This window comes from Schistosoma mansoni, chromosome 1, assembly GCF_000237925.1.
Source record: "Schistosoma mansoni strain Puerto Rico chromosome 1, complete genome".
Lineage (NCBI taxonomy): Eukaryota > Metazoa > Platyhelminthes > Trematoda > Strigeidida > Schistosomatidae > Schistosoma > Schistosoma mansoni.
In genome coordinates, this window is record NC_031495.1 from 16,904,919 (window position 1) to 16,918,279 (window position 13,361).

Sequence of the window (13,361 nt, forward strand, 5' to 3'; positions counted from 1 at the left end):
GTGCTTCCAGGTTTTTCATGGTGGTCTAACTTCAATTGACTCATGATTTCAACTATATATAAAAAATTACTAAAAATCTCCACAAACAACTGCCTTATTTTGGAAAACTTCAGTATTATTAGTACTCATTATCTTTGACATCATAAGGTTCACCATGAAAACTAATTATTGTAAAATCAAATAAATAAATCTTGCTCATATTTAAGGCTAGTTTGATTTATACTTTATAAATAAAAGTTGCAACCATCTACATTTAACATGTGGTTACTTGATAATTTTTGACCGTCTAAAGAATATATTGATATTACACAATTACGTATCAGATTTAAAATATTTAGAATTGAATCTTACTTGATAATCATTAAAATAAAGCTTCCATTAGAGTTTGATTTTTTGGAATTGATGTACATCACAGGATAATTTTAAATTTTCAAGTTGTTACTGCTAGGATTTTTTGTTACTAAAAAAGATATCTGTTTTATGCTAATGATGTCTATTTTTTTATTCTAGTTGAATTAGATAAAATTATACCTAGTTCATTAAATGTTTTGCTTAGACTTTTTTATAACCTACACATTGAAGCGAGTTGTTAAACTGAATCCTAGAAACTATGTGTATTATACTTTAATGAATCAAAATATTAACAATTAAGCTGAAGCAGCCGAGATTTTTTAAATTATAGATGTAGATGATATTCTAAACATTGTATAAGGTATGTGTTTAACATCGCTTGATTAAAGCAACCAAAAACTATCCAACAACAAAACTTGTAACTTGGGTGGTAATAGCAGAATGTTCGTTGTAAATAAACTCCAAACGTGGTGGAATATGTTAAGCGAGAGAGTAAAAGCATGTAATAATTATGGTATTTCATATAATCAATTTTGTTTTATTTGTCTAACAACTTTATTTATTCAATTCTCTGGTGATTATTCATAATAATTAGAAGCTAACATATTCAATTTTACACTAGTTTGACAATATTCAATTAAAAATGTAATGTGTCATTTTCAGTTCTAAAAATAGTCAGAAACAATAATGAATTGTAAGGATTTGTATTTTCCCGTTTGTTGATTCTAAGGACCGCAAAATAAACAGTATCTGTTAGCAAATATGCAGCTTAAGCGTTCATTAAAGATCAAGGTAATTTGCTCAGGATGCACAAATATTCATCGAGCTTAATTGATTGCCCTTTTTAGCTTCAATAACTAGAAAAACAGGAACGCTAACAAGTAGAATTAACAGTCACCTCAAAATTCAACCCCTAATTAGACTCGGAAGCACAATGAATAATGCACTAATGCTTAAAACCAAAGATAACAAATTCGAGTATTAGAGTAAATACCAACACTAGGATACGGATACAACCAGCTGATGATTATCAGGCAGGAAAATGCTTTAGTTCCAGATTTCATTCCAACATTACCAAAAATAACATTTGTATTCACCAGATAATCATTGAGAATGCACTGTGATGGTAAAGTGAACTCTGATATTGACATGACTATAATATTGTCGGTATATTACAAGTAATATATGTATATGACACTTGATTTTAGTACACGAACAACTGCTTTATGTTATATGGTATTATTGTTTTACTTAAAATCAATAAACATAATTGTACTTGTTTTTCTAATCTTATGGGTGAACAAGTTTTTGGTGTTATATATGTAGATGTATATTGTAAAATTTAAAAAAAAAACAATGGTAATCTTATCTAAGCAGTTATATATAGCTGAATATTATTTTACTTGATTAATTTGCTTTAGAATTACCAATTTTTTGATTTATATACTACTAAATCACAAGTAGTATTGTTATCATCCTATGATGAATTACATTTATGATTGATTCTCATCAAAATTTGGATAGATTTCCTGGGAAATCCGAGTTTAGGATGTAAAGTCTATATTAAATGGTAAACTAGGTTTGTGGATTGATTTGAATGTAAATCTTTGAATAATATATTACATACATTATCTAAAATCGATGTTTATCAAAAAAAGCTTTTTGGTAAATAACTCGTAGTTTGTATTGATTTTTTTTTACAAAATAGGATGTCATTTACAAAATAGATATCCTAATCTTCCGGTCAATGACTTTTCTTACTGAAAAGTAATATTTTTGTATATTCATTTCATTAGGAGATTTGTTTTAAGCCTAAAACTGTTGTTCACTTGTCCTCAACTAATCATTAGTAATAACATAATGTTAAATATTTTGACTATTAAGAAAGACAATGGTGGACGGTTGCTCAATTTCGTGGATTGGTTGAAGTTAAACATTAACACCGTTGGATGCCGGCTCCGTGGTCTAGAGGTTAAGTGCTCGCGCGCGAGACTGATAAGTCTTGGGTTCAAAACTCGCGAGGCGGGATCGTGGATGCGCACTACTGAGGAGTCCCGAAATAGGAAGAAACGGCCGTCCAGTGCTTCCAGGTTTTCCATGGTGGTCTAGCTTCAATTGATTCATGATCTCAACTATATAAAATTACTATAAATGGCCACAAAACCCATTTCTGATATTCAGAAAGATGCATAAAGCTTTACATTTCACTGAAACTTAGTTGTTGACATTCCTGAATGAGAAACTTATAAATGCTGAAGTGTCATAAAGATGAACAGACGAAAAACATTCACATTGAAACTTACATTGAGTTACTAGCATCCCAATATATGATATGATCTTTATACTCCGCAATAATCAGTTTTATTAATATCATAATTAATTCTATTAAACATGTCTTGTGCATTTAAAATTTACTAATAATTTCAGATACATTTATATGTGACAGAATGAACAAAAATAACTTAATTTCATAGCTTTAGTAGCAAGTTTATTCAAATTAAAACGATATTTAAATATACTACCTATATATTTAAAAATAACAGTATATAAGTGATATGTGATTAGTAGGATTCTAGGTCACATTTGATTGGTTAAATGTTGGAGATTAGTAATAATCAAATAAAATATGATTGGTTAATAAGTATATTGGATCATTTCATTTCTGTTATCCAATGGTTACTGTGTAAAAATTCGTGTTCACATTTCCTCAATATGAAAGGCTTAATCCACAGTTGACAACATAAAATATTAAATAAATGCAAATTAATATGTAGGTTTGGTGAATCTCTACAATGTTATAGGTTTCTATACCAAGGTTACTTTTTTAAAGGTTTTCGAATCAAATTTTCATGCATATACTTGCGATAAAGTTAGAATATTTAGCTGATTACTGAAAATAAAGTGTTATACTTTCCCAAACTGTGGTACGATTATGTGAATAAGATTTATGCAAGCGAATCATCTGAATAAATGTAAATAATGTAAGCGAGTGAGAATAATCCATATAAGATAAATTCTTTTTCGCAAATCCCTTAACTAATTAATGTTGAAAAACAAGACAAATTAGTTTATGGGAGAGTATATTGTTTTCTATAATGAAATTGAACATATTTAGAATAAAATTGTTGGTTAAAATACGTGTTATGCCCAAATGATGATTGAATTATTATGAATAGGCCGTATGTTAACCGATCAAATTAGATTTTGACTACCATAATAAATTCTTGGATTAGTTGAAGTTAGACATTAACACCGTTGAATGAGGGCTCAGCGGTCTCCAGTTTAAGCGCTCACGCGCGAGACTGATAAGTCTTGGGTTCAAATCTCGCATGGCGGGATCGTGGATGCGCACTACTGAGGAGTCCCACAATAGGACGAAACGGCTGTCTAGTGCTTCCAGGTTTTCCATGGTGTTCTAGCTTCAATTGACCCATGATCTCAACCATTGAAATCTTGACCATCATATCAAAATAATTTATGAGCTAAACTAACCTAAGTAACTATGCTTCTACATTTTGTATCTCCTGATTACACCATGTATTAGAAATGAATATGTAAATAAACACTACGTCTTCAATTATGAAAGCGTAATATATCAGATTTTGTCTAATATTTAAGCTGAGTTGTCATCGATTAAGTCAAAATCTTACTTTGATTATCTTTTTAGTAACGACAGATCATTCAGGTATATTTGTAATTTTTATAGTTAGGAGATCTTTATTATATTTTTCTTCATATTCCTAAAACGTATATTCTCAAATAATTGTACAACATTATATGTTAAACAATTTACATAGTTAAAGCAAATCAATTAACCATTGAGATTAATACATTCATCCAATAGTTACATATAGGATTTCAATGGTCTTACAAGTAGTTAATTCACATATCAGTAGGTTTTTATTTGTATCAAATGTGAATATTTTGGAGAAGTTATCGGAAAGCATTGCCAAGTTTTATTGTCCTCAAATTTTCATATTCATGGATTGAGTTATAAGAAGTGACATGTAGAATCAGTAGACTCTTTTAAATTTAATACTTAAAATCATTAAAAAAATTTATTTGTACAAGGCAAAAATTGCCTATAATTTAAACACTTACCATTTAACTTCATATCATATACTTCATATAGCTTTAGGGCTTTTTTTTTAAAAAGAAAGATGTTTTGGCTCAATTTTCACTATGTTATAAAGTAATTAATTAGCTACAGTTTAAATTAGCAAACAGGGTTTTCTTTTTTTCTATTCCTACTTAATAGTTGTCTACAATTAGGATATTTCATTTTAAAGTAGGGAAAATTTCAACCATTTTTATTTTTGTTTTTTTTGTTTAATTACATGAAAATTTAAATAAATAATTTTTCATTTAAAAAAATTTAAAAAAATGAACAAGTTTCATTTTTATTTATTTATTTAAAAATAATATAAAATCATTAATTGACTGTTAGGCTTTGCCACATTTTATTATTAAATTCATCAGGTTTTAGTCTAGTCATTTAGTAAATAAAAAAGTTTTACGATTGAATTATGTTTGTTAAAAGGTTAGAGTTTAATTTTATAAGATTGAAAAATAAAATTGAGTTTTTAAAGTTTCTTAAAACTTAGTTTCAAACTTCAGTCTAATGTTTAAAAAAAACTTTATCAGATAAAAATAATAGTTCATTCATTTTGTATATTATCAGAAGGGGTTTTGTGGATATTATAGTAATTTTGATAGTTGACATCATGAATCAATTGGAGCTAGACCACCATGGAAAACCTGGAAGCACTGGACGGCCGTTTCTTCCTATTGTGGGACTCCTCAGTCATGCGCATCCACGATCCCACCTCGCGAGATTTGAACCCAGGACCTATCAGTCTCGTGCGTGAGCACTTAACCTCTAGACCACTGAGCCAGCATCCGATGGTGTTAATGTTTAACTTCAACCAATCCACGAAATTGAGCAACCGTTCACCGGTTGTCTTCAGTGAGTTCCTATCTCACAACAGACGTGATTGAAATCCACCGGTCACTGCTCCTCAGTAGAACTCCAGGAAGTACCTCTCGTATAGTTTGTTTGGTTCTTCCCATTGGTATTTTGGGACTGCAATTGATCAGTCTTTTATTGGCATATGTTCATCCTGTACGGATTACCTCGATATTGTCTTAAGTCATATCTAGCTAATGAGTTCTGAATGGAACGAAACGCGTGTCCTGGATTCCACTCCTGAACACCATTGAATTTTCTTAGAAAAATAGTTATAGTGAAATTTCCTAAACAGAATAATTTAAAATAATTCTGTATGAGAAATTTTGTACTTATGTTAATCAAACCAAAGGTTGGAAATGTTTGAAAACCGTTGATTTGATTTTGTTTTGAAACATCAAATTACTTCCAAGAAGTTATAAAAATTAACACCGTTGGATGCCGGCTCAGTGGTCTAGAGGTTAAGCATCCCCACGCTAGAATTTGTTGAAATCTTTCATACGTTGTACTGAATGTTTCATCAGTACGTCAAAAAGATATGGGTACAAATCAAATCAGTGATCATTATTGTTCAGAATGAAACAAGCCACATTACTTATAATTATTTTTAATTTTTGTACTATTATGCTATATGCATAAATGTGTGCCAATATTCGTTCTAAAAGTCTGAAAATACTCAAAAATCTTATTACCATTTCTTTATTTTTGTGAATATAACGAAGCAATAACTTAAGAAAAGCTTAAAAAAGTAGAAACAACTCATTCAATTTTGTTTGGTGAACAAAAAACCGCTTCTGACCCTACATAGATTAGAAAAGGAATCATATAGTTTTTTTTTTACAAACGACATAAATTGATATTATTATGACAGCTGAATCAATTTGATAAAATACAATTATTCATTACGTTTCTGATCTGAAATACTCGTCAACACAACCACCCTTTTGTCTTTAAATTTGAAATGAATAGATTTTCGACGATAAAGTCGCCAAGTGACCGATTGAGAATTTCTATTCTTAAATAATCCATTCGCCCAAACTATTCTTGTCAAATAACTTATCTAATGAGAAGGGGACAATAAAGGATAAACAAATTGTAAGGTGGAGACCAATTTTTCTTTATTTCTATTTGCCGTAAAATAATCTTATTGCATAAAGGACTTCCCTTTGAACGAATAAATCGCACTATGGAATGACACTTCACCTGATATAACACAAACAGCGACGTATTATTGCTAGGCTTTACACAACACGTGTACCTCAGAACTAATGTACAAAAGTTTGTATTTAGTAAATAAGTCACAATTTGACAATAAACATTAATAAATAGATGAATTTTATAAAACAGTTTCTTTTCTTAAATTGTGGATTCTATCGTTAGGATTATTTGGTTTTTCTTTTTTCTTAGCTGAAAGTGAAGCTCAACCATGCTAAACCATTGTTGATAAATAAGGAAGTAGGAGATTGTGTATTCTGTCAGCATTTGGAAAGATCTGAGATTTCTCTGTCACATATTTGAGATATTGCTTTCATTATATCGTTTCACAGGAATATTGTGAAAAGTGGAGTGAATGGTTTGTTTAAATACACGTGATCTGAAAAAGACCTTAACGAAGAACTAATTTTCTGTTCGTCAAGGGGCCTAATTGACAAGGTGATTTACTTTAAGACACCAAAAACTAAACATCCGCCCCACAATAACCCATAAAGTAAAATAATATGCCATATATATTCAATTTTTATAGCGTTTACATTTTTATCCCAGTTTGTGGTACTTTAGTATCTTGAGCTCTATCAGAAGTCGAAGTTAGGTATTTCAAGCCTTGAATCAAAATCGATAAGTCATGTATACAAGCTATCTTCTCATTTATCTAAAATTCCTTATCCAAATTATAGAATTTTTTTATGAAAGACGGTAAAATCATCATGTAGCTGGAAACAGCATATGTGTTCTCGATGACATTAGTCTATGTTAAAACTTTTCACCAGCATAAAACATAATACCAAAGGTTTCAATTTGAACCTGAGATTTTTATTTGCTAATTCTTCATATATTAGACAGCAAAAGTATAAAAAATAGTAAAGACACTAAATAATAATGGGGAACGCAAATGTACAAAGTTTTTTCATACAACTTGAGTCCAGTTATAATTTGAGACATAAGTTGTTTACCCCTACATATTTGCACCGTTTGATAGATAGACGAATAAGTAATTGGATTACTCAAAGTTTAAAGAAGCAATTAAATTTGAAATTACAAATGTTACTTTACACTTTTAACGATTGTAAGAGGATTTATTCCCTACCGTCCTAACCAATCAAATAAGGGAATAAAAGAACTAATGAAAATATATGCATATATATATATAGTTGAAAGCGTGAGTCAATTGAAGCTAGGTGAATGGTTGCTCAACTTCGTGGATCGGTTGAAGTTAGACATTAACACCGTTGGATGCCAGCTCAGTGGTCTATCGGTTAAGGGCTTCGGCTCGAGTCTGGTAGGTCCTGGGTTCGAATCTCGCGAGAGTGGGTTCGTGGGTGCGCACTGCTGAGGAGTCCCATAATAGGATGAAACGGCGTCCAGTGTTTCCAGGTTTTCCATGGTGGTCTAGCTTCAATTGACTCACGCTTTCAACTATGAAAAAAGTAACTAGTTATTGTTTAATTTAATCACTATGAAAGAGAGAACAGATATTTTTCATCTTGTAGGGTTTTCGGTATTTTACTTAAATCTATTTATTTTTATTTGAAAAATACAAATATTACTTATAAAATTGAAAGGATAGAGTGTAATTTTTCCGTTGCAGGTTTGTTTTCTGGATTAGTTTTGATCGATTGATATAAACACAAAAGAGTCTTTCTACGATATTGAATACAATCGTTATTGAAAATTATCAAATCTTATTAAACCAGAAGGGGTTTTGTGGAGATTTCAGTATTTTCATAGTTGAAATCATGAGTCGATTGAAGTTAGACCATCATGGAAAACCTGGAAGCACAGTTAAGTGCTTTGGAGCGAGACTAGTAGGTCCTGGGTTCGAATCTCGCGAGGCGGGATCGTGGATGCACACTGCTGAGGAGTCCCATAATAGGACGAAACAGGTGTCCAGTGCTTCCAGGTTTTCTTATTAAACCACTAACTATGCGTTTTCTTTCATAATATACCTAAAATATATTTATATGAGTGACCAAAACAAATTAAAAAAGGATTTCAATAGATGTGATTTGAGGATCATATTGAGTAAGAGGATAAGCTTAATATATTATTCTTATTATTTCAGTAGATTTTATCAAACAGTCAAATATGTAATCCAATATAAAATTAACCATGATAAATATCCATTTGAAAATAATAATAGAAGGTATAATAAAGTTGTTTCTTAACAAACAATCAACCCTCAGTCGTAAGTTTGATGAATTTACATTTGGTTACTTCTAAACAGTAAATAAAAGCATTAAACTTCATATGTCTTACTGATATTAGATGTATACAGTTTCCTAAGCTATGTTCTAACTGAAATAAGTATAAAAGAGCATGTCATTACAAATAATGTATATAAACAAAATTTCGTTCAACTCAGATCACTCTTTTTTCAATGTAGTTGGAATCATATCTGTTGTAATCAATCGATTGTGTTTGTCATTCAACTTGGATAATAAGTATTAAAAAAATTTCATTTTTTCTTTAAACAAACAATACAAAGCTAAAATCAGTTTTTATCATATTAATTATTATTAACATTTCTAAGGTTAATGCAAGCAAAAAGAAATTCAATAAGCATTGCTTTTTGAATGTTAAAGGCCATTAATGATTGAATATACAGAATAATACGGAGATCTTTTCATCCAGATTATCTATCACTGATTTATTGAATGAATGAGGTAAATGAGGGAGAGTTGCTTAAAGTATTTTGTTGATAAACAAAACAATAAAGTGTACGCCGTATACGTTAAACATTGAGCGTATGTTTAGAAAAATTGTCTGTTTAGCAACTTGAATTCAAATTGTTAATTTATTTAAAGATAAATTATTATCATGATCCTATTGGAAAGTGGTAATTCATAAGAGTTTATTAAATCAGTGTAGATAGGATAGCTTAATGTAATCATATTAAAAACCTGGGTAAACATGAAACTGATATCAGATAATGAAGCGATCTCTTTTTACTCGTTAGAATATGAGATTATGAATTATGTTGAGTGAAACATTACTAAGTAAGTGAGTAATATTTGTTATATAACAGTTGTAACTTAGGGGACTAAATTAAAGTTGTTCAAGCTATACTTTATGATGAATGATAATATTTTCATTGATAGTTTGAACTGTGTAGTTTTATGAGCGAGATGTTACAAAATTAAGATTTGAATCGACTGTGATAGACAAACTGGTACATATACCCAACTGTATCCGTCACACTAGAAACCTAATTAACAGTTTACTGATCAAAGTAGGGTTTGCGATTCATAATATTTTTTCTTCATTATTCAGCTTTTTTGTTTCTTAGGTATAGTTATTTCTTACTCATTTTTAACGACAAAGTTTGTGATTCCTTTATTAGGCCTTCTTGTCCTATATTTTTTTAATATAATGGTCATATATACATTGGTTTCTATAATTCGCTGTACTGGAGAAAACTACTTCCTTCAAACGTATTTACGGTAGCATGTTTTTCTGTGGTCCCAACTTACTGGAAACAAATCATTTGGAAGCTTCATTCTTTAAGACGCAACTTAATCTAAACACTTAAATAACAAGTATTTCGATTTTACGATTGCTTTTTAGAATGCATCGCAATCTAACAAAATTATTTCTAGAACTACTGGTTAAAAGCAATCAAAGCTTTAATTATTCACAAGATGGAACCTTACATTTGTGAACTAAAAATCATTCATTAGTCTTTGGTCCTTTAATCAGCAGGCAGTTGGAGTGTTATTTCATTGAATTCACCCCAATTTTAAAGGTTATTTACAATGTATTGCTTGTTAACTCCACTTTATTTGTTAATCCTACATGCATTCATGAAATGTTGAAACGTCCCATACGACCAGTCTTTGCTACATTAATATGTAATATAAATAATCATTGTAATTGTAGTTATTTGTGGTAAACTCAACACTAAAATTGATACGTTTATGTATAAATGCACAGTTTGGTTTGAAATATGTAGAAAGAAAATTCTCAAAATTTCTAACTTCTGACGTTCTTTTGGTTGCAGAATACTTCTAATTCACAAAGCTTATTGAATATAGTTTTTGTACTCATTGTCTGCATAATTACAGTTAGTTTCATCATATTAGCACTATGCCTATTCGATATATACTTAATCTGCATGTAAATAAACTTGAGATTAATTAGTGTAGAAATACAGAATAAAAGTCAACATCCGAGACAAATATGTGATAAAATAGAGTAAATCTATGTTTTTACTGACCAGTTTTGTCGAAAAATGAGAATATATGAATTTTTTGGTTGAGTATGGTAAAGAAAATTACTAGTTTTCCAATTCTGAACTATGATTTCTGCAGGACTCAATGCTTGGCTGACTTCAGATTCGCAGATAATAAATACTATGAGGTAGTGAATAGCTATATCGTATTGTTACGGTGCTTCAGAAGAGCACAGAATGTACGGTGAAACTGTTATAAAATAATCTGATAAATTTTCAAAACCTGGACCATCGTATGAGTGAGTTGTAGGTTCGTAATGTTCAATGATTTTATACTAGTACAACACATAGATTTTATTGAAAACTATCATGGTCGTCTATCTGAAGACATCTTTTGATACAAAATTGAATGCTTTTCAGAAACGTCAATTACTTATTCAAGATATTCTTTTGAAACTAGTAGAAAAGTTAAAATTCGATCTTGGGCAAACTGACAAGTACTACTGATAAATAATAATGGTAACTTTATCCTATAACTTCTAATTTTTAGATGGTCTACTAATTTTATTAAAGACGATATTTGGTCGTTTGAATCGTTAACGTCTGAAATTTCAGTAGGAAAAGTAATGTTAACAGCAAAATGAGCATTTCATTGATGAATGACAGAATAAGCTTAAAAATATTCATCACGATGAATGTTCAGGGGATCGGCTGAACATTAGCAAGGACGTGAAAGAGTAAACAGGAAAGTAGAAACAAATTAAACAATTTTTTTAATTCTATCTGAATATCTTTCATCATTGAAGTAAATAAAAAGTAAACAATTGACTGTGCTTATTTGAATATGGCTGTGCTAAATGACATATATTTTCAGAGCAAGCAAGCACATGTTAAATGCCAAAATGTTACTATATTTAAATAAATAATATACCCTGTATGCGATAAGTAAACTACTCATGAATTCAGCCATTAATGTTTCAGAGGGCTCCCAAGGAATCTGACACTGTATGATATGCTGTTCTCTGTAATAGCTTGATGAATAGTGGAAGAACCATCATCTTTTCAGGTAAATTCTAATAAATATCAAGATAACACCTCTTCGTCAGTTCATAGTGCATGCATCGATGTTATAAAGCAAGGAAGTTTTTAGGAACATCGATAAGCTCAAAGGTCATAGTATGATATCACCTTAAATAATACCAATGTGTCAGAAAATGCTGGTAATTTTACCATTTTGACAAATTCCAAATAATTGCAAGTATATACGTAATCACATTACATAAATAAATCATATCCTATCTTTAATGCAATCAGCCAAACCATAAATTAGAAGTAAATACAAAAGTACTTTCCATACTATTACAATGGAAGATTTTATATTGTTTTACAATAACAAAGTTAATCATTTAATATCATCATTTACGCCTAAAAGTCTAATTAGTACACCATATTCATATCACCTGGATTGTGGATATAATAGAACACATAATGTTACAGTTCTGAATAAGAAGATAAATTTACATTAAAATGCTAAAATGATAATAAAATTCCTGGAAACTAATATTTACAATAATAGCTGTCAACAGTCGTTATTAAATTACTGGATAAGAATAGTTAACTTATCAGATCATATCTTGATAATTAGCCTGTAATAAACAAGAACATAAGTAGGGACATTCGAATGTGCTTAAATGTCGTTACGGGACATCTTATTAAAATCTGAAAACTATAAAGAGAATTCTTCATTTGCAAAATATCATTCAATTATCTCAGACTTCATTGTCTTTTTCGTTTCTACTCCAACCAATTTTTGTTCTCGTTCTCTTTATTTGATCTTCTTAATCTTCTGTCCTCAGGCATTTCAATTTCGACTGATGATACATTCTACTTATATCTGTCAACATCAGTAGCACACATCATAGTCTTTACATCTGTCAATTATTATATTACAATAAAGTAGAAACTACTAAATACTTTGAATCATATTGATCTAACATGGTGATGTTTATACTACATAGAAAACGACACAAAGATGACTTTTATTGTTCTAACAGATTTGCCACTCAAATAGTATAATTCAACTCAGTGAAATAGGCTGTTTTTAAATACATATGATCACCCATAAGTAGTTTTACGATTTATTAACAGAAATCATGTAAAAATCAGTCATAAAACCTGTTTGTTGTTTGTCTTTACACAAATATGCCAAATGCCATATTTATAATAAAAGCATATGTCGATGAAGTATTTCAACACGCGTTAAATGGGTGATGACGATGTGAAAATGCCTGTCGCATTTACAATACAGTTAAAATGTATCACACTGTTTAGTAAAAATCGTAACTGTCATTGTATATTTCCTTTCAACTGAACAGCAATTCAATCTAAGTTTAGGAATTTCATGGTTAAAGGATTATCATGGAATAACTTTAGACCCAATCCTTCATTTCAGATAACTATACTCCCGGAGAAGTAAGCAACCAAAATAATATCACACATACGTAACAGACCATCAAACCTACATCAAACTGTTCCATCTTCTGCCTTTATTTTGTTCAAGATATGATTAGCAGGTGACCTTCCCACCGACTTTGTTCCCTACACAGTAAACGATATATCGCTAAAAATTCCGGAAATTTATTTTTAAAAAATGATGAG

General features: G+C 30.1%; 1 protein-coding gene across 1 annotated transcript in view; it reads right to left on the reverse strand.

Moving 5' to 3' along the window:
- Window positions 1-2,755, reverse strand: part of Smp_133090 (hypothetical protein) — a gene marked incomplete at both ends in the record, with an annotated part of 14,533 nt that extends 11,778 nt beyond the window's left edge. The window contains one exon of the mRNA XM_018793459.1: window positions 2,655-2,755. Coding sequence (XP_018647970.1) covers window positions 2,655-2,755 — 101 coding nt within the window. The remainder of the gene's footprint in view (window positions 1-2,654) is intronic.
- Between the last annotated feature and the right edge of the window lie 10,606 nt (window positions 2,756-13,361).